The sequence below is a fragment of the Nyctibius grandis genome, chromosome 6 (assembly GCF_013368605.1).
Source record: "Nyctibius grandis isolate bNycGra1 chromosome 6, bNycGra1.pri, whole genome shotgun sequence".
Lineage (NCBI taxonomy): Eukaryota > Metazoa > Chordata > Aves > Nyctibiiformes > Nyctibiidae > Nyctibius > Nyctibius grandis.
In genome coordinates, this window is record NC_090663.1 from 80,514,844 (window position 1) to 80,537,309 (window position 22,466).

The 22,466-nt window shown below is 39.2% G+C and overlaps 1 protein-coding gene across 1 annotated transcript in view; it reads right to left on the minus strand.

The window, feature by feature from the left end:
• The window catches only part of AFG2A (AFG2 AAA ATPase homolog A), a 202,163-nt gene that overhangs the window by 124,124 nt on the left and 55,573 nt on the right, over positions 1-22,466 (minus strand). The window contains exon 14 of the mRNA XM_068402793.1: positions 15,308-15,434. Within this exon, the coding sequence (XP_068258894.1) occupies positions 15,308-15,434 (127 nt within the window). The remainder of the gene's footprint in view (positions 1-15,307; positions 15,435-22,466) is intronic.

Below are 22,466 nucleotides of genomic sequence, written 5' to 3' on the forward strand. Positions count from 1 at the left end.
TGGGTTGCTGATGCTGAAATGATGGAATCAAGATGTGAATACAATCAAACCTACCAGCCTCTTTGGAAGTGACCATACCGTGGATGAGGACAGGACTTCAAGTGATTTTTTTTCTCCCGTTCCATATAGGAATAGTTGTCCTGGTAAAAACAGCTTTAGTTTGTATAAGTGTCACAATAGATAACCAAGTAGCCAGAGTGTGCATGTGCAGAAAGTTATCATCTCAGGGCACCACAACCATCTGCCTGAGAAAACACCTGGTTTATTTTCACTCTCTCCCTCATCTTTGATGTGGCAGAAGAGCTCTTATATCCCAACTTTTCTTCTCAATTTGTTCCTTCAGCAAAGCTGTAGTTCTTTCATTCCTTTATTATACAAGTAAAATAGAAAAACCAAGTGATTATATTTATATAAACATTATTTACATATATAAATATGTTGTATTTATACAAGCAGACAATAGGTTCAGAATTGCCAAAACAATGACTGTTTCGGTCCAGTTTGTATCCACGGTATATTTCTGCCTAATCAGATACTAACTTCAGTCACCTTTTTCTAGTTCCTAAAATGTGAATTCTGCAAACATTCAAATACATGCTTAGCTTTAAACTAAAGCTTATGCATAAATGATTCCAGTGTTGGAAACAAATGCAATCTTTGGCTTATGGGAAAAGAAAACAGTTATAAAGGCTTGAGTGTGGACTGAAGGAGTTCCAGCAAACCTATTCAAGTTCCAGGTTAAGGTCTTTTGTATCAGTATTTTTTATGAGAATAAGATCCACATGGATAAAAAGTAAACCCATGGAAATCTCACCACAAAAAAAAACAAAGGAACCACCAGGCTTCCATTTGAATAATGAGTTTGGATTTTTCTATGAGCCCAGAACTTCAGGTGGCATGCCAGGTACACAAATTCTGGCTATTCTGAATCAAACCGCAACTTTTATTCTCTTAGAACAGTACTAATTAACATCATTTATTTTAAAATATATTCAGTGCCTCAGAAGGTTAATGGTTCCAATTCACATTTTTCCTTTTTCAAGAACTTACATTATTTGTGTTTTGTCACTGCATTGCTGGCAGATCATGTCAAAATATGCCTTTGTTGTGGAAATGTGTCTGCTTAAACAGCTTCTTTATTTGTGATGTGGCATCTTCTGTGAAGCATACTCTATTTTCACATGCAAAACAAAGAACATATTCCGATTCTCTAAAAAACCTGTAAACAGTCTTGTACAAATGCTGCAAATAGACCTAGGACCTTCAGTGGTGGCTTCTTTCCTTTTGTTGCTCTGCCTGCTAGAAATACAAGTTACCCAAAAAGAAAAGTAACCCCAAAAAGAGGAAATGCAAGACCTCCCCTTCAGTTATAATTCTGAAATCTCTTCAGATGCAGTGGGGTTGCACAGTCATAGAAGAGGGAAGAATTCTGTCCTCTATGAACGTTGATCAGCAATTTTCTCAAGAAGCAGAAGCAGTGACGGGTCATCATCCAATGCCTCAACTACAGTGCCTACAGCAAGTACAGCTATTTTGCTTTGTTTCCATCACTACTACAAGCACTCTTGTTCAGGATGCACAAAGGATATAGAGGTCTTCAATAAGAAGGTGTCATTCTTCTATAGGCAATACACTAGCCATAACTGCAGCGAGGAGCACAACCTATTTCCACTTCACACCGATTCTTTGCACTCTTCTATCCCTTGACAACACTTTTTCTGGAAAGCAGGCAGACAATTGAAGCAATATCATAAAATACCTCCCTGTTGGTGTGGCAAGCCTACATTCTGATAGCAAAATGCACACATGAGCAAGACAAAAAAAACCACTAGCTCTTTTTTGAACAATAGAAGTCCGTTATTTAGCACACGCCAGCACTGCTGAATCTAGCTAAGACATACCTTTCATTTAAGAAATGAACTGTTTATCTTTATTTCTGTTGCACAGAACAAAAACATTATTTGAGAGTGATATCCTCTGTAGCCAGTGTTTTTGGGTGCAGAATAAGGTTTGGGAATGCCCTGGGAAATGCACTGTTTCTAAGCACAGCCAGGGAAGCTCAGAGGAGCACAAGGAATAGGAACCAACAGGGAAATCTAGTATGAAGCCAGTTACATTTCCTCACACCCACTCAAATGGCATCATTAGTGCATGAAGACAACAGAGAAGCTCAGATATCAGATCAAAACGGTTCTTAAGCTCTAAAACAGGTATTTAAAAAGACTTTAACATAGTTTGGTATTAAACGCATGAAAGAATCATGTTCCAATTTTATTTAAAAAAATGATAATTTTGTAAGCTAGCACAGAATAAATGGCCATTTTATAAGTGCAGTAACATGTTCCAAGGTGTATGTTTGCCAATTACACACACCTCATGCGCTGACTGATGAACACACACACCCTGGCGTGTGTTCTTGCTTACATCTCTTAAGAACCTCCCTGTTAAGTAATGGAATAAGACTTGCGTTGCGAACTGGCTAATGCTCCCTCTTCTCGCTCGGTGACTTCTGCAGAAAACATTCACTGCTAAGAAAAACAGCTTCTGAAACAGAGCGAAGCTATTTGCGATCTTAAGTACTCTCTCTCTCTGCCAGACCCAACTCTGCGATAACCTCCATTTTCTGTGTCAGTCAGGCATGTGTTTTCCTCCAGACTGGGATGGCATTCAGCACTTTTCTGCGTGCATTGCTGCCTGCTGTAAAGACACGGTCCTCCTTACCGATTGCGTTTTCCATACCAGCTAGTTACTCTCAATGACTGCCTGTTTCACTATTTTCCTCTTTATAAGAAGATGGGCACACTCATGCCCTCCACACAATGACAAGGTACACCGTGGCATGGAGACAGCATTCTTTTAGAATGATTTTTCTCTTTAATTTTTTTAACTTTGTTTTGTTTCTACTTGCTTATTTTGAATAAATGCTGACTAGTGTATAATAGTTCTAACAGAAAGGCATGCTTTGTACAAAACGATCGATTTCTCAGCCTGCTGGAAGCCAATCTGTGATTTTTTTTTTTTTTTCTCCAGTCACAGGACTTAATTCCACAGAGATATCAACACCAGGACCTGCAGCTCACCTATCACGGTCATTTCTGACAAGACATAGCAAAAACAGTGCCATGCTTATTGTTCTTCTCCCTTTCCTTTTCAGAGCCAATGTACAACAGTGCAAAGGAATTCAAATTCTCTTAAGCTCGTTGTATTGTGTGATGCTTTATCTCTCATTCCTCCGTTTTCAATAAGAGTCCAACTGTGCTTGTCAGGATCTGTCTATAGATAACAGCGTGTACTGGCAGGGTATAGGCCTTTCCTATGTTACCTCTCTATTGCGAGACAATACAGACCCCTTCATCTCCTCTATTTTTCCTGTATAAAATTTGAATCTCCTTTATGAGGTCTAATACCAAAGAAATTATGTAATACAGGAGCCATAATTTCTGACGATATTCTTAATCAAGGCAATAAGGATGAAGACTGAGGATAAAGAACTGTCCAAGACACTCAGAAGACTTAGCGACTGGATAATATTCAATGTCAGTAAATGCAAAGCAATGAACATGGGAAATCCAATCTTCCCTTCATACATAAACAGATGGGCTCTGAGGTGAATCATTACCACTTCTAGTTTTAATAGACAGTGATGAAAACTTTAGCTCTGTTCTTGGCAGCAGTCAAAACAAGCAAATCAAGTGTTAAAAATTCAGAACTGCTAATAAAAGAGTAAAAACCAAAACAGAAAGCATCGTTATGCACCCATAGAAATCCATGTTGCACCCACACCTTGGATACCGTATGCAGCCCTGGCCCCTTTCCCTCTGAAAGGATATAATAGATCCAGAAAAGGTTCAGAGAATGGCAGCAAGGATGATCAAAGGCATCAAACAGTTTCTGTTTAAGGAACAGCTAGCTCTTCTTTCATTCTGCATAGGACCACCTTGTTCACCTACTCCAGTTATTCGGAAGTTGATTTTTTTTTTTTAAAGAAAAGATTACATAGCTCCATAGCAAAGTAGAAGGGTGTGCACCAGGGAAAGGTAAAGTTTCAGGTTTGCACATCAGTTGTTTTGAGAAGCAGCTGCTTTGCCAGAAACAGAGCACAGAGGCATACGGAATAGGGGCACAAAGGCATGATTTGGTATGAAAAGCATCGTTCTTGTTTATTTCCTGAGAGAATGTGAAAAATTATCATCAGCTCCGTTCAGAAACAGGTTTGAAAATGCCCACAAAGTTGTTTTGGTTTTTGGCTTGTCCATGAAATACAAATGAGAAAGCCACAGCGATGTTTCACTTCACCTTCTTCCATCTGTGAAGCGCTGGCTACTTAATTTGCCTTCCTTTCTCTTAGCAGTGTTTGAGAAGGTACTACTGCAGGTGACACACAAGTGTATTCATACACAGGCCACAATGTATAAGCCAGCAATGGCTGCAGCCCTCTGCATAAATAGCCCAATGTTTCAAGAGGTTTATTTACCTTAATAATCTATTAGTTCTCTGTCTCTGTGTCTTCACTTAAGAAAAAGTCTAGTGGCACTGATAGAAGTTCTGACCTCCTTTTCTATCATTCGGCCAACCCAGTTCCCAAACACAGTTTTCAAAGCAAAACTCCCTGTACAGGAAATAACAAAGTGGATGGAGGTAGGGGGGAATCATAGGGGGATAGGGATGGAAAAGATTTGTTAAACAGTTACAGCTATTGACATGACGTTACAGGGAAAAGATACCAGCAGTCGCAGCATAACTTGAATGTATATAATTAATTTCATAATAGATTTTTCTATTTTCTAAAATTTATTTTCATAACAGACTTCTGTTGGGATTTTAACTTTGAGTGAGGCTATTAATGGGAAAATGGAACACACATCCTATCTGAAGTAGTGGCTAGCAAAATGGCAGCAGCTTATTTTTAGGTTTAAAAGAGATGAGTAATAAAAAGCAGAATTGTCAGTATCACGTAATCAACAAAACAAAAGGACAGTTCCCAAAATTACCTGTTTCAGCACCTGACAGTGAACAGTAACTCAAGAAGATGCTGTAGGCAGCAATCAGAATATTGTTATAAAGTGTGTACAAAGCACAATTAATAGAGGGCTTTTTCAAAATCTTTTCTGTACCTCTGGTATATGCTTCTCTGTAGCACAAAGCGTAATTTTCCATGGAGGGAATACACTTACATTTAAAACAAAGGAAGAAGTTACTACATTCTGTCTAATTAAATTCCTCAATTAACTAAGAACATGTAACAGACATAACCCCCACAAGGAGCAGTCACTTCAGGTTTCCAGAACTGCTGAGTCCTACCAGCCATTACACCTGGCACCACTCAACCAAAATACTCATTTGACTTTCAGACCCTTCTCTCTCAATCAGCTTCAAATACCTTGTAGTCTACACATTTTTCTAGGTTATCCCAAAAATCTAGCAAACTGTCATGATTCTGAGCCAAGTCTTACAGTTGTATATACATCAAATCATACAGAGCTTCAAACAAGCTTACGTTATTGAACTACATTGGCATATGCAACCCTGAGGTACCCCAGCGATCTAAATAGTCATCCACCAAGTCTCCAGTGTTCTTAAGAGATGTTCCTGTCTCATGTAGATATGAATAGAGCCCTAGCTTTGCGCTCCTGCATGTATGCATAAAAATCCTTCCACATACCTTAGGAAAATTATATATTATGAATCAATGACCCCTAGGTTGTTCCCTTTTCTCTTATTCTACGTTATTATAGTACTGCCTTCATTTAACTTGATAAGAATGTTTTTTAATAAATAAGATCTTATAGAAAGGACCTGTTTTTCCTGAACAAACCTATTCACTTACATTGTTATATGTACTGCACATGAATGGTATTTTTACTTATCCCTAAGCAGTATGTCTGTCACATGTGCGAGACACCCAGCTTTCACCACTGATGGAGCAAATAAAGTATAAAGCTGGATCTCCTTCAACACACAAAAAAAAAAAAAGCAGCAACTAGGGGAAATTCTGCCTGTGATGTCCTATTTTTCCTTCTCCCCACACAGATTTCACGAACAAAAGAAATGGTCCTAATCAACTGAATGGACTAATGATAGCATCTAATATCCATAAAGAACCTTAAGCCAAAGATTACTAGTATCCTTTCTGAGAAACAAGTGCATATCAGCTAATCCCTAAAGTCAACAGCTCTTTAGAGTCCTTTACTAATGGAGAGAGCTTGATCATATTCCAATTTGCTCATTATAAAGCTCTGAGGGTCAGAGGTTTTCTAAACCTAAAACTAAAACTGAAAAGGTCACCACCTTAAAGTGTACAACCAAACAAGGGAGCTGTACACTGGCCACCTCATCCTCCCAAGCTGCACTCTGTGATGATCAATACTAAACCAGTGATACATACAATGCTGGGCTTTCTGTTTCACCATGAGTTCCATTTATACTGAAACAGCTTCCACCCTATTAGGGGAGGAATAAGTATCAAAACTTAACATAGAAGTCGCTCAACGCTTTACATTACAAGATCATGCATTTAGTAGCTTATGCTGTTCTGAGCTTTGACCTTCTTGTCCTTTCCAAGTTGGCTGGCTGCCTTCAACTGATTTGTTTCGTAACGTTCCAGTCAAAACATCTCAGCTGTTGCATGAGAAGGGAACCAGGAAAAATGTCACTTTATTTACAATTTTTAAAAAATTAATAAAAATAAAATTATTTCACCCTAACCTTTGGAGGGAGGTCTTGAGATCTGACCACATCAGAAGGACTTGAAACATCTCAATTTAAAAAAGCTTTGTGAGGTTTCTTGACATTTTGCAGATAGGTCTTCCAAGTTTTGACCACTCAAAGACTGATCCCACCAAGGCTCAAGGAGTCTGCAGGCCTCGCTGGATCCAGGCTCCCAAAAGCACAGCAGGAGAATGAATCTAGTTAAGCAGGAGGAGGAGAAAAGAAGACACCAGAGCCAACTTCCACAAGAAAGAAAAGCCTGACATGAGGAGTAAACATATTGAAAACCAAGAGTCTGGATACTGGGGCAAAACTGATGCTCATTAAGAAAGGACTCTACATGCGGAAGCCTGGGAGGAAAAAGAGGACTGGAGAATCCTGGCTGGGCAGAAATGCATCCAATGAGAAGCGCAAGCATAGGGGGAAAAAAGTTGACATCAATCGAGCAAAAAGACTAGAAGCAAGAATCATACTGAGATTAGATTAATAGTTTGCTGAAGGTCATGAAGTGAGTAGACACAGGAAATACAGACCAAGAGGATACTGCATAAAGTAAGTAAGGAAAGTGAGTATTAAGGTAATTAAAGTAGAGGTGATCATGACAACTTGTAAAAACAATTTTCTAAATTAATGCAATGTAATTAATCATGCACAATGAATACCACTTTAATTAACATAAATAAAGATTGTATTATGACGCACATGCACAAAGAAGAATGAGTTAAGATTGTACAAGCAATCTTACCTATGGCAGTTCTTAACCCCTGGGTGCTCGACAAACACAACATTCTCTATAATGCTGTTTTAATATAGTATACACAAAAAACTACATACATACTGTGCATCTTGCATCCACAAAGAGGAAAGCTGGGCAGAAGACCAACGGCAAAGCAAGCCCAAGTACCATAATTGCGGCCGTTCCTCTAGTTTCTGTAGCTCACAGTACCACACTAACATCCTTTTCAGCATCACTCCCATAAATATTTAAAAACCAAGACTTTTTGGAATGTCTCTTCCTTAACTGTTATCACTACCCTAATGAAGCTTACTAAATATAATAAGCCTCATGCCATCCAATATGTTGACTGCGAAATATGCCTTGCCGAGCTGCCATAAAGCCCAGTATCCCCAATTACAAGCCACCAAGGTCATGACAGCTCCTGAGGATGCTCACACAGGAACCAAGCCAAGCCACAGGTCTCTGGAAAGCTACTCAGCTGTACCCCTCCCCTGCACGACCCAAACACTGACACAAAGTGGGAAGAGTGAATTGAAAGGATTTAGAAGGAAGAGGTTATCATCACGTAGACTGTTCTCAGTTCAAGTAGGAAGGGAAAACCAGTAGTTTTATAAGCACACACACAAGTTTTAGCAGTTAAACCTTGCTGTACAGGTACATGAAGCTTAGTCGGAAAATTAGTGTTACTTCTCTAGATAAAGTTGCTTGCTTTGTCACTAAACCCACACAAAGATAAGAGCTGACCTAACCCAACACTTAGGAATTTATACCCAGTCTACGTGTACTGCTCAAGTGCACCTCGTTTTGAGAGGCATGATTCATTTCAACCCTGGATGTTCCCATGTTATCTTACAAATACAATGTCATTTCCCTGTTACTGTTAAAAACGGAACAAAACAAAACACCCCACCTGGTATCACAGTTACAGACTCATGGAACTGAGGGATGGTATTTACACAACAAACATGAATCTGAAAGCCTTTCAAATTTTCCACTTTGCTGATCATCTGGAGGATTTCTAACACGCCATGTTCCTCATCTGGACTTTGTGAGTCTAGGAGGTATGAATAAGACCAAACTTTGGCCCTTGGCCTTTACTTTCCCATCTTTGTACTTTTCCAAATGAAATAAATATGCTTTGATACCTTCAAGTAAGTTTTCTGGCATGTGTTGCACTGAACTTTATGAAAGTATTAGTGATGCTAAAATACACGTCTGAGTGGATGTAAGGAATGCTTTCCGTTATAAAGAATAAAAGCAGGCATACTTACTTTTCTGTTCTATTTGAGGCAAAACTATTATATTTTTTACACACATTGTTTGGATGTATGTTTTCACAGACAAAACAAAGCCAACTTATCCTGGCCCTATAGTATATCTGTTAAAGGAGAAAATATGCAGCCCAGCAAGTTTTCCCTCCAACCCTTCTTTTCAGGCAAGTAATAAATCTTGAGTGAAAAAGTCACTGTGCTCTTCAGCTGTCACCACTAAGATTTTGTTTTTTAGAACCGTAGCAGCCTTAAGGCTGATTTACTACTCAGCCCTCCACACTCTGACAATCGAATAGTTGGAAACAAAAATCACTTTCGCACACCTGGAAATATTTTATTTGCTGTACTCATGAGAAAACAAAGTTTTCATCAGTGATGAAGGAGGTGGGGGAAGGGAGGGAGAAAGATTCAGGTGAATCTTAAAACCTAGTTCTTGACTTGAAGTGAAACTTTATACATATGTACGTGAACACAGACACTACCTCTGCATTCAAACAGAGTGGACAGGCTCTTTAGGGACTATGGGTTCATTATGCAAGCCAGCCTCAAATCATCAGCTTGGAAGGCTTGGGCAGCAAACAGCAGTGCTCATCAACTGTCTCTATTTAGTCACTTCAGTTTGGCAGGTGAAAAGAATGTGTGACAACTTTTATATCATTTCATTCACTCTTCTGCTCTTCTTTTTAAAAAACAAACTTAGTAAGGTCTTAATCACCTTAAAGTGTAAACAGTAAACATCTGATATTAATAAACACAAACTTAGACCTTTGAGAAACAACTACTTTCCAGAGCACCTCTTTGCCCTAGTCAGAGTTGCAAGTTTAACAAGATTAAGGGTAAAAACCCAAACACATACCAGAGAAATTCAATTGATGGAAAATGTGATGGTGCCAAGATTGTGAAACTATTTTAGAATATCAGATCCTCTTTTTCAATGGCATGTAGTTTGATATCATTTTTCCCTACAGCTTCATTTTCTGAAAATTTATTATATGCTCCAGAACAATCTTGTCTTCAAAAGAAATCCCACATCTTCTGTTATTTCAAAGAACCATACTTGCACCTGGGCAAAATGATGTAAGCACTGTAGGTGCTGGCTGACTGAAAAGGAGACTCACAAAATCTCGCACTCTATTTTTAATCCCAGGGCTTTACAAGAATATGAAGAGTGCCCTTTGACAAGCAGAGAGGCATTTCTGCATTTAAAGTAAAAAAAAAAAATAATTAATGGTTCAGCAGTATGGAGAGACATGGCGACTGCATTTATGTACTTTGATTCCTACTCTGAAATACTTTCCCACCTGTTCTACTCTCGTGATGCCTACAAAGCCCATCGACAAATGAAGACTGATATCAGCGATATGGTATCAGGCAGGGCAAGCAGTTTAGCAAATTATTTGCTAGTTATCTCTACTGGTCCTGAGGCTGGACTTCATCTCCAGTAACCTAGCAGTGCCAAATTCAGTATGTAAAAAGATTTTACTCTAACTACTGTTTACTTAGTCCTAATTTATTCAACTGCCATAAATATACTTTGCCAAACAGTAAGTGTCCCAGCACCGTCTCCTTCGAAAAAGCACCCAGTTTTGTGCCCCCCCTCTTCCAAATCTGGATGAAATCTGTACAGAAGTAATGCTGAGAAACGACAGCCAGAGACATATCCTCCTTCTTCTGCTCATACTGTATCACTGCAAGGCCAAGGGACACTTAACTGCTCAACCTTGAGCCAAATCCAATGCAGCGCAGAACGAAAAGCTAGATATTTACATTTCCTCCTCCAGAATCCTAAAGCAGTTTAGCATAGGTGGGACCTTCTGTCAGGCACAGCTTAATTAGGGGTTTCCCACCTGAGTACTAGGGACAGGGGGGGGGAGAAAAAGAAAAAAAAAAAATCAAAGTTCTCCTTCACAATTCCATGTACATGTCTTTCTGTGGTCACATACCTAAAGCAGCAGGGAGTGGTGGGATGGTTTGCTGACGCACTTCTCAGAGGTACACAGCAGGCACAAATTACAGCAAGCTAGACTGTTAGATATAAGGAAAAAAATCTTCCAGGTGAAGGCGGTCAAACAGCACAGCAGGTGCCCCAGGGCTGTGAAATCTCCATCCTTGGAGAAACTCAAAACTCTCCTAGATCAGCCTTGAGCAACCTCACCTAACACTGAAATTGGCCCTGCTCAAGCAGGAGGCTGGACCAGAAGACCCCCAGGGCCCCTTCCAACCTAAAGTATTTTACAACCTTTGATCAAACGGGGAGGGTGGAGGGGTGTCATAGAGGGAAACAGCACGTGACTGACAGATTACTTGGCTTTTAACTACAGTCCTGTACTATATTTGGGAAAACAGAAATCCTACCAAGTCAAAGCTGTAACGTAGGAAGAACCTTCAGTAAGATACATCTGGCCAAAATGGAAATCACAAATATGCAAATACGTAAACAGGAAAATATATTACACGGTAGTGAGTTAAGTTTGTGCCACTGCATCTGACTGCTAAATATGCTTGTAGCATCACCTGCTTTATCACAGCACATATACATTTCCAGACAATAATGAATAAATACGCAAGATTCTTTCCTATTCCTTTTAACTTGTAAAACTGCAAACCTAAATATTTGAATTTCTTCCATAAGCCTTCAGAAAGACAGAACTTTGATGTTTTTTAAAGAGGAAAGATTATTTACTTTTGCTGCAGGCAAGAAATTATAATTTCTTCACTGATTCTGCCAAATGGCTCTATCATGCATTTTTTATTTTCATCAAAACAAGCCATTTTAAATTAAGGTTGTCCCGTAATAGTTAATACACTGAAACCAACAGAGCTTATCTAAGGAACAGCAAAACTTGCAGGTGAAGGAAGAGAGGGTGGAAGAGGAACAAAGTGAGGAGGAAAGGCAGGGAGCAGGAAGTTTTTAAAAAGAAAAATAAATATGCAAAAGGAGGCAGCAAAAATCCTCTGCACTGGCACAATACACAGAACACATGTTCTTATATGCTTCAAGTCCTCCTGTACTAACAAAGCATTTGTAAAGATTCAGCTCTTCAGTATTCAACCTACCAGGATAGTTTCTGGTTTAAGCTACACTGAAGCCCATGAACACGGACAAAATCCAGACCATCATCAATCTAGAGACAATGGGCAACGCTGACAGCACAGCATCTCATTAATCTTCATTTGTCCCATCACATCCTGTCATTCTTATGCAAATAGCATATTTGAGGATACATCTTTTCTGCACCCCACGATAAGGAGAAGTGAAGCTGTCAGGAACATCAGGATGTCATCCTATACCACAGGCCATCACTTCACTCAGCGCCTCGTGTTTTACATCACAGCTAATGTGTTTGACATTCAAATTTGACCCAGCAGGAGGTAAAACTATCTGATGCCCCAGCAACATGCATCTTGCTTCCTGTGCTAAAACATTCACCAAGGTCGCTGGGGATCTGACAGTCTCTCTTCCTTTGCTGTAGCCTTGCTAATAGAGATTGAAACACTGCTTAAGAGAGAAAAAAGTATCTGCATGGGCAGGTAATGATAGCAAGTCACCCATCTCACCCAAAAAAAAGCCCAGTAACTAAAAGGCTAGGAAACCAGGTTCCACTGAAAAAGAAAAAGAAAAAAAAAAAGACACACAAATCCTGATGAGTTGGTCTAGGTTTTCTTCCATGGAAATCTGTCAGACTACACTGTACAGCTTGTCCACCTTGTCTGAATAGAACATTTAATTTCACACTAAACAAATTATACACAGTGTTCAGCATACTTTATGTGAGGTTTGTGGGGATGAGCGATCTCTCTTGTTAGGCCAACTGATACATGAGAAAATACAGACAAGCTTTGAATTATAAGCAGCTCTAGCAGTTAGTGCAGAATATTTTACGTACGAAAAATCACTCCTGAGTGGGTAAGTCACCAAAAACTAAAAGCATTTTTCTAATCATTACTCATCAATTCTACTTATAGAATGAAGAATTAAAGGGAAGATTTTACTATTATTACTGACTCAGTGTGTTTTGTTTCTGTATCACTTTCAAAGAATGTTCAGAACATCTTGTTCCAGAGTATTTCCCTTCCAAGAGAAATCACTTTCTGTATCATACATGGCTGAAAACAGTACGTGCCGGTTTTGTTTTCGTCTCTAAAACAGAAACTATCCCAAATTATTTCCACCATCACATGAATGGGATGCAAAGTAGCTAAGTGCTACAAACATGGGACACAACTTAAGGTTGGAATAATATTTCAATATAATCATGACGTCTTAGAAAAATTACCTTATTAATAGACATTTGTAACAAGTCAAAACAAGTCTAGCATTAAACATAACTTTATAAAGTCTGACTCAAAATCTATTCACCACCTGAAAGCAACATACTGTAGTGTTTGCAGGGATGATGAAGTCCGCACCAGGCTCAGGGGAACACCCTTACATTTGATATTCCCACGTGCTATTTTCAAATTACAGAAGATTAATCATCACGTATTTTCAGTTAAGAAGCAGCCACATAAATGAAGATGCTGAATGGATTATTAGCAATTTTGTAAGCATAAACCATAAAATTTACAAAGCGTGCATTCCTCAAACATTTCTTGGTTTGAAAAGCTAAACAATAGTCACAAAAGTGACCAATCCTCCGGATTGGTGAAATTTTGCTCTGCTATTCTGTAAGTGAATGCTTTCTACAAAGTTACCAGAAGTCTTTTTTTTTTTCCATTATATCTTGGTAAAAAGAGTTTTAAATAAAAACCTAAAATATCCATTCATGGTTTTTTGCTAATAAAATTCCTATAATCACACTGCTTGCTACTGTGGGGGGCACAGTCTCATGCAACTTCTTCCTTTTCTTTACATTAGATTCAAGACTATCAGCTGTACTTGGGGAAAGAACATGTAAGATACATTATCATCTAAACACAACTGTGCTGTTAGTTCTTAGAAGTTCACCACCCCCATAAAATTCAGATGCACAAAAGATGTCAAACTTTTACCCACCATTTTAAAATGAAACTTTCAGTCCCAGGCTAAGGGGTCTGGATTTGCATCAGTGATGCAGGTACAGTTGGCATATATCTAGTAACTTGGGTTCTATCTAAAAGTTCTCCGCATTGCAGGGTGGTACCCTTAACACAAAGTAGTACTGTCCCAATATTGCCAGTATTTCAAATAAATACTGTCCCAGTGTGCCAATATTTCAAATGAAAACTAAAACATAAAAAACCAGCATTCACTGCGGGCCCCAGAGAAATCCAGCAAAAGGGAGAATGACAGAGAACTGAATTCCCAGGTGGTGGTGGAGATAACACAGCACAGTGTTGAACTGACTCAGAAGGAAACCTCCTTTCTGTTCAACAAACAGAATTTTTTCAAACTCAGCTTAGTCTGACCCCAAAGAATAGTCACCAGAGAAAAATGAAATCAATTTGACAAAAGCGGAATCTTGAAAATTTCAATTCTGCACAAGCATGTTTTTCACTGATGAGTTTTATCGTCTTTTACTGAAAACTCATTGCTAGCTCTACTTTGCCATGGCAGGCACACAGTGTGTAAGTAAGCTCTAAGTAAGCCTTCATCAGGATACCATCAGCTGTGTGGCTTCCCTCAGTTCAAAAGGGAAGAAGCTGTGTTCTGGAGCCAAAATATAAGGTTTTTTTCTTCAGACTTCATGTGTACACGAACCTTACTTTAAAAGTGTGTGCTTCATGTGTATTTTATGACTGAATTCTCAAAGACAAACAGAAAAGACTATTCCAGAAATAGCTTAAAATAGGAGAATTTGTTAACACAAAAAAAATATTTAAGAAACTTATAAGAAATCCTAGAAAAGACCAGGAAAAATAAATTCCACTAGCTTGTCATCAAATTCATGAATGTTGTGAAGGTGAAAAGTTGCAGAATAAAGAACCTTACCAAAACACTACAAAACGTATCTTAAAGGAAATCACTTCAGGCTGGTCCGTCTACTGCACTTAGCAGTGAGAAGACACAGCAGTGGTAGACGGTTTTAAAGTGGATTTTCTGGAGGGCTGCTGGGCTGGTTTTGTGTTCGGAGGTTTTCTGCATTAAGTGTCACAACCCTCCCGTTTTTACAAACGTGAAATGTTCCTGCCACTCCAGCAGAGCTGCCGCAGGATCTAAGAGAAATTGCACTGTTTACAGTTGGAAACAGTATTGCTGGCAGCAGGCTAATGGCACCGAGGAGATATTTAATCTTTTGAAAGGAAGTAACTAATGAAACCAACAAACTCCAGCAAATTCCTGCATAAACAAACACAACGGAAGCAAAAACCACAGAAGCAGTTTGACAGAAATGTTGTTGCACAAGTTCAATGAGCTTGATTTAAGGAAAATTTCTTCTAGGAAACAGATACTTAAGGCTATCACAAAACATTTTGTTTCTGTTAAAAATACTGTAGAGGGAAAAACAAAAGCAAGGGACATAATCCTTTCTTCGTCTTCATTTTCAAACTCCTACTCTTAATCACTAAATTGATTAGACAACAATTTGGAGAGTAAAAGAGAATGGAATTATTCCAGAATCTGGCCTTCTCAAGAGAACAGGATATACGACAGTGCATCTACTCGTACCTTGTCTATCATGTCCGGTCTGTTTGTAGCTGCCAAAATTGTCACGTCCTTCAGCTGTTCTATCCCATCCATTTCCGTTAACAACTGAGCCAAGACACGGTCTGCTACATTTCCAGCACCTGAAGAGCTGATTTAAAAAAAAAAAAAAAAGGTCACAGCATTAGCTTTCCCTTCCTAGAAAATGGGAGAAAGGAAAGAATACACTGTTCTTTTCAACTTACAGGGATCCATCTTTTATCTTAATTCTTTCTGATTTGTATTTTCACCTTCAATCCCTGAAACAGTATCAGTCATATGAAGTGAGTAAATGCAAATCAGAGAATTAGTCCTTCAAAAGATTTCTTAGTATTCAGTAAAGCAACTGTGCTTTTTTTACTTACTAGCCTGTTATGTAGGTTGTAAAGAATTTAACACTATGTGGATGTCTGAAATAAACATTTTTAAGGTAACTGAATACATGTAGGTTCTTTACTAGTCAAACAAACTTTCATTTTTAGCACCATCCAAGTTAGTGCGTACACCACCCCATCTAGTATAAAAAAATTAGGTAGTTATGCATTTTGCAGAGTTACTCTACACTTTTATGTTCTCCCCATCAAATGAGAATAAATTGACTGTTGACCAACTACCTCATAATAGCATTGTCAGTCCTTTAACTCAGCTGATTTTCCAGATACCAGGAAAAACAACCCAAGACTGAGAAATGAGAAATAGAAAACTCCAGTTTTGAAATCACCAATATGTGAAAAACCTAAACAGACAAGGCATGAGCTATTCTAGGCAGGTTTTTTTAGTTTGGAATTAACTCTGGTAACCTTGAAGCTTATGGAAAATTTTCTTAAATTGCTTAACTATATGCAACAAAAAGCATTATAGAAAGAAAATCTATTATTTTTGTTAAAGTTTCTAATATTTTAAAAAGAATAACTAAATTATATACCACCTTGTTCCTAGACAATTCTTTGACACATATATATGTATGTGTGCATATATTCATGTGTGTAACAAAGAATGCAGAAAAGGAAGACATTGCATAAATCAAAAAGAGACCAAGCTCACATGTTGTGATAAATAATACATCTCATGAACGGTTGTGTTCTTTATAACATCCTTCTAATTCTGCATAAAGAGGCTTTATTTCTGAAACATTATAAAAAATAGGTGATCGCACACCATATAATTTTTTATTTTTGAAAGCATACTAGACCTAGGAGATACTAGGACCATAGACAGATAACTGTATACACTCATATGTTGGCCAATGCACTACACAAGTGATGTGTGTGTGTTCCTTACAGCACCCAGCTCTACATAAATACGGGGGGGCCATGGCGAGCACAGGCAGCAGCTCATCCCCAAAGTTCCCTCTGCTGAGCAGGGGCAGGGAAGCTGAAGCAGGCTGGGGAAAGCAGCTGGGGATTGCCAGACAGCGCGAAAAATGCGGGTTTTATCCTCCTTTGCCAGAAACCAGGAGCCCTGTTCTTGGCACACGCCGAAAGCCTCGCTGTTTTCAGCACGCACACACCTACACCCTCCTTCACCCACAGGACTGCTCTTCCAGGGCTATTCTTCCTCCTGCTGCACACACGAGGGCTTCATGTCTCTACCCTTAAACAGGCACTTTTTCAACACTATTTTGAAAAATTAATCTCTCCAGTTCTTCCAGATCCCTCTAACTTCACGCTAAGAAGCGAAAAGAAATCTGATACTTAAAATGAGGCCAGGTTTCTTCCTGCAACGTACATTTTTCTACTGTCACCCCAAATCTACACAGGATTAAGAGAATTTTTTAATCTCAAATTTTTTGAAAGTGCCTTTCCAAAAGTACTCTTAAACATTTATACAGATATACAGGCACCTACACACACACATGCAGTACAATTATCCTGTCGAACACTAGTTTCCCAAAAGAAATATTAGATTTTAAAATATAAGTGCTCCAATTATTCCCAACAGATAGAGAATACACACATATAGTTGCATAGCTATTAGGCACGTATATCGCTGCAGCACTGCTGTCTCCCACCAGCACGCCGGCAACCACAGTGCTTCCCAAACGTCCCAGAGCCAAAGCAACAGCAATGACCCCATTGCTGCTGTACAGATCTCCTCCAAATAAATTCTCTAACTTTCCTATTCTACAACTGGTTCTGTAATCTTCCAGTGCAAAACAGTTAACTTATCAGACCTAGTCTGGAAAATATCTTTGAGGAGCTATAATAAATGCTGGCTAACAGAATATTTAGGTTGCTAAGAAATATTAGAGAAGGGACTTGGGTGAGCTAGTCATCAGTTTTTCGGTTTGCTGCAGCCGCGTTAGAAATTCCCAAGTGATATTAGAGCGTTTCTAACATACCCACGGGTCATGGTCCCATTGACTTATAGAGGGTTGAACATGATAAAACACTTCAGGTGTTGGACAAGGATAGTAAATGCTTTTCGAAGGGCACAGAGCTTAAAGGAAATTAAAATCAACTTTGTAACATAAGCTAGTCTCAACAGGGATTCAGGCCTCCCATCTTGCAAAAGTTTCACATTTACTCAACTTTATACCCAACAGACTGCACACAAGGAAAAGCTAAGCAGAGGAAAAAAATAACTGTAAGTCTGGGACCAAAATGCTAACATTATATGAGATGATCTGAAGCTAGAAGACTTTGGGGGAGATGCTAAACTTTTTTTTTTTCTTCAAGAAACAAAGAAGAAATATTTGGTTTTAAAGAGAGGTGGCTAGAACGGATATTACATCTTTCCCCAATACAAACATTTCTCTTACAAGCTTCAGACTAAAAAAAAAAAATTAGAGAAGTGTTTATTCTAAAGAAAAACCCCACTGTTACAGGGGAATGTACATCGCAAAGACTTTCAAGCAATTAAAGCATAATCAGAAAATTGCAGTTAAGCGATCACTGATGGCATAATACCGCCCAGACAATGAAGGGGGATACCAGTGCACTATTAGGGGCTTTATTATTATCTGTTAAAAGCGGAGTAAAAGAATTTTAAAACCACGCACACAAAAACTATCAATAATAAAAACAGTATCAAATGAAGAGGTGTGTGGGACTGTGACACCGAGAATTTCCAGTTTCAGTGCTTTTATTTACATAGTTCACTAAGCCGTCATACGATGCACCATTTTTAGCACAGAGCCTACAGCAAATTAGCTTTTGGCTTCGCAGGATACCCTATAAAAAAAGTCACAGGCAGGCACAGGTTTACAGCGAGAGATCTCTTTACCAGCTGCTCGGAGCTGCATCGGAGCCACACCATGTGCTCCGAGAGCTCTCGCGCTGCCCAAGCTGTTAATCTGCAGGGTGACACGCAAGTATGCGTTTTTCCATTTTCCCATGATTTCCCAGCAAGGATTCCAAATTAACACAGGCAACGTTCATTAAGGCTGCCCGGACTTTTGACGCAAACGGCAGCCAGAGAAACAAATGATGATTAACCCTCCAGTCCCAGGGAAGCCCTGCCAAAACCAACTTCCAGCCGAGGGGCTGTCTTTGCCCCCCTCCACCTGACCTCCGCACGTTGATGTCATCATCACAACTGCATGGAAATAGTCCTCAAAAGGCACGTCCTGCTACAAACTAATTTCCTGTCAACACGCTGCCTGCAAATCCAGGCAGTCAGAATTAAGCCCCTCACATAATCCACGCAGGGCCATGTGTGCACGGGTGTGTGTATGCAAGAGCCATGCCCTAACCAGAAATACCTTGAACTTCAAAATAAAAAACGTGTGAGCAAAGAGGAGTCTGGCTGCTCCATAAGGGCCTGAGAATTTCAAGCAATCTCATGTGTTGCCCAAACGAAATACATCAGCTAGGTGGTATCTTTTTGCCAGCCCTTCTTTCTTTAAAATCCTCAACGATGGAGTTTTAAAGGCAAAAAATATCTTTGCTTCCTAGTTTATTACAGTAGTTAGAGCCAGATATCCTCCTCTATGTGGTATTTCAGCTAACCCTGCAAGTGTCCCACCAGTCTCAGGCCAAGCACTCACGCGCTCCTGCACAGGCACTTCACTTGGCCATCAGAGAAGCTTCCTGAATGGCAAAAGCCTGTCAAAGATTATCCATGGATTAAAGCAGACTATTGAAGGTGAATATGGAAAACAAAACCTGTACTTGGTATTTTTATTTTAGCTACAGGCATTTCCAACACACATTTTGACAGAATAAAGCATGCAGTCTACAGTGTACCAAAGCCTCACAATTAATCTGAATTAATTCTGGCCTTGTCTGATGGAACTGAGAGACTGTGAGCCCCAGCTCCAAATTCAGTATAGCAGGTGAGGGCTCTCCATAGCACCTTTTCTTTTCCTTATCTCCTTTGGCCTTATCCAATGACCCTTCTAACCAGCTGGATTCAGATCTCAGTGGGCACCGACATTTCCCCCTTGAACACCTTAAGCCACTCATACTTCTTCCTGGGGACATAAAAAAAAGTGCAGCCTGATTCTATCACTGCATCAAGGAGTACATACAGTTCACTAGCTTATATAGTTCTTCAAGCCAAGGAGATTTTGTTTCCAGACACAACCAGATGTATGAAATCACCAGATTTAAATCTGTTATCCTTCTTGCTATAGGCATTTTTTTGACAGCAACTGACTTTGTTTTGTACATTTTTACTTATTTAACTTCCTTTTCTTCTTCCCCCCCTTTATCGAATAGACTTTTTGAAAACTAAAACACAGTCTGAGAATACAGTCATTATGGTTTCATCCCATGATGAAATTTGGTGAGCATCACCACTGTGAGCTAATGCAAACACACACTTGCATCATCTGACAACCTAGAACACTTCCATAGCCAATGCAATGAACGTTTTTTCAGAACACCAGATGTTTTTTTCATTGGAAAATGTATTTAAGTCTCAATCACCATTTAAATCCTGTAAAGGAGAACCAGTGACTCTCCATCCCACCACTGACTTCAATGGCATTGAAGCCTGTTTGAACACCTTAGCTTCAGAAGCAGGACCTTAATTTACTTACACTGCTGAACTGTAGATATGGAAATACAGGAAATACTCACACAATAACATTTTGAGCACTCTTAAATTCACAGCAATTGTGCAGCTACAAAACCAGAAGGAAGCCTGGGAGGGCCCCTCTCCTGAGAAGCCCCATTTCTGCACAGATGACCCTACCTCAGGCAGGTCCACAAGGGCAAAGAGACAGACCTCAGGAGAAGTATCCAGGATAAATTACTGCAGAGGGATTAATCTCCATGCAGCTGAAATCTGTAACGCAGGTTTTGTAAGAAGGGAGTACAGCCCACCTTCTTTTCCAAAACATCCTATCAGGCAAGATTTACATACAGAGAAAAGCTGCCTTTATTATTTTTCTTCCCCTTTGATTACAATCATAATCAAAATTTAGGGGTTTTAAAAATACTTGTGGAGGCGATATCATCTCAAATAATTCTTTCACTGGAATCTCTGGAAATAATTTCATATTAAAACAAATGTAAAACTCATTGACACGACAAAATGGTTGGTATCAAAAAATTAATATAGGTTGAAATAGACCTCTCTGGCAGGACTCTCCACTTCTCCACAAACTACCGAGGTAAAAGGTTCCTGAAATACCAAAGCTCCCTGCCAGCACACTCCCACGCGAGAGTCGCCTCGCTCGCACAGTCTGAAGGATTTTTATTGAGTCTGACATTTCTGTCAGGGCTTTGCAGGGGTAACCTGTCAGCAAGGAGCACCTGCCAAGTCCGTCTTTTTAGTCCAACTGCCGTGATCGTAATTAACTGTCACACTGTTTTATTTCCTCCCTTCACAAACTCTGGTGAGATATAGCTTTGGCAGTTCATGGTTTTCCACAGCACTAGAAAAAAAAGATCTACTCCAATAGCATTACCAGAGAAATAATAGTTGCAGCATCTTCCCAGATATTGAATGGAACTCAAAAATTCTATCAGTGGGGCATGTTGTCCAGCAGAATGGACACTGCCAAGCCAGTTAGAAAAAGCAGGCTCCTCCACACAGATATACCCTGCTGAAATATTAATTCAGTCAGAATATTATTATATCTAAAGATAGGAGAGCAGGCCTTTATGTTAGATTTGAACTTTGTTTCCCTTGAATGCTACCAGGGCTTCAAAACCCAAACTTTACTAAATATACTCGGTTTACAGAAACATACATGCGTACATAAGCAGCACAATATCACTATTTTTTCCCTCTCCCCTTCAAAATTACACCACTTTTCACATCACATATTTATTTCCGCTTACAAGTATGATTCCCGTTTTGAGTTGCAAAACTGTCATCCACAATTCCTAATTGATTCCTCTATGTACTTGCACTCACAACAAAAGAGATATTTCATAAAACAAGAAGGCATAGCAAGCATACCTAGGCCTAGGCGATCATTATTAAAACACTGGGCCAAATTCACTGCTGACACATGTATGGTACAACTTCAATGCATATTATTAATTCAGACCACTACAGATACTACAGATGTTATTAAAAAGTCTAGAAGAGATATACAGCATGCAAATCTTGTATGTTATCAATTAAATACCTTGGCTATTCATTTAAAAAAACCCAAACCCCTCTTCAGTGCTAAGATAAAAAACATTCCCCATAGCAGGGAAGTTTCCTGCCTGTGTTATCAGAAAAACTCTGAAAGAAGAAAATCCTAAACCCTCCCCTCCATCAGCACCCTACAATTAGATGCTGCCGTATTCTATATGCACCTGTATCAGCTATTACCCACTATATTTTTTCACATCTTCCCTGTTTCCTCAAGGGCAAAAATCAAGCACTATGGAGAGGAAATCTCCTGAGGAAACCTGGGAAAGTCTGGGAAATTCACAGACTGGGTAGAACATTTAGCTTTATGGTCACCTCCAGGCCAAAATGGTGCTTTGCCAACTGTCGATTCGCTGATTAAGTGCAGTTCATGTCATTTGGGTTTTAAGACATTAAAAAAGCATAGAAAAATAAAAGAACTCCTAGTACTTCTTGAGTGGCCTCCAACTTCTAAGCAAGCTTCCTAAAAAAAGAAGACAAGCTTTGTGAAAACAGGAAACACTGCTCAGCTGTCTGCAGGTGACTTTGAAACAAATGGCCTATAGACCGCTGCAGAAACATCCTAATTATCCTCCACAGTCATGCAACCAGCCTCTTCCATTTGCCC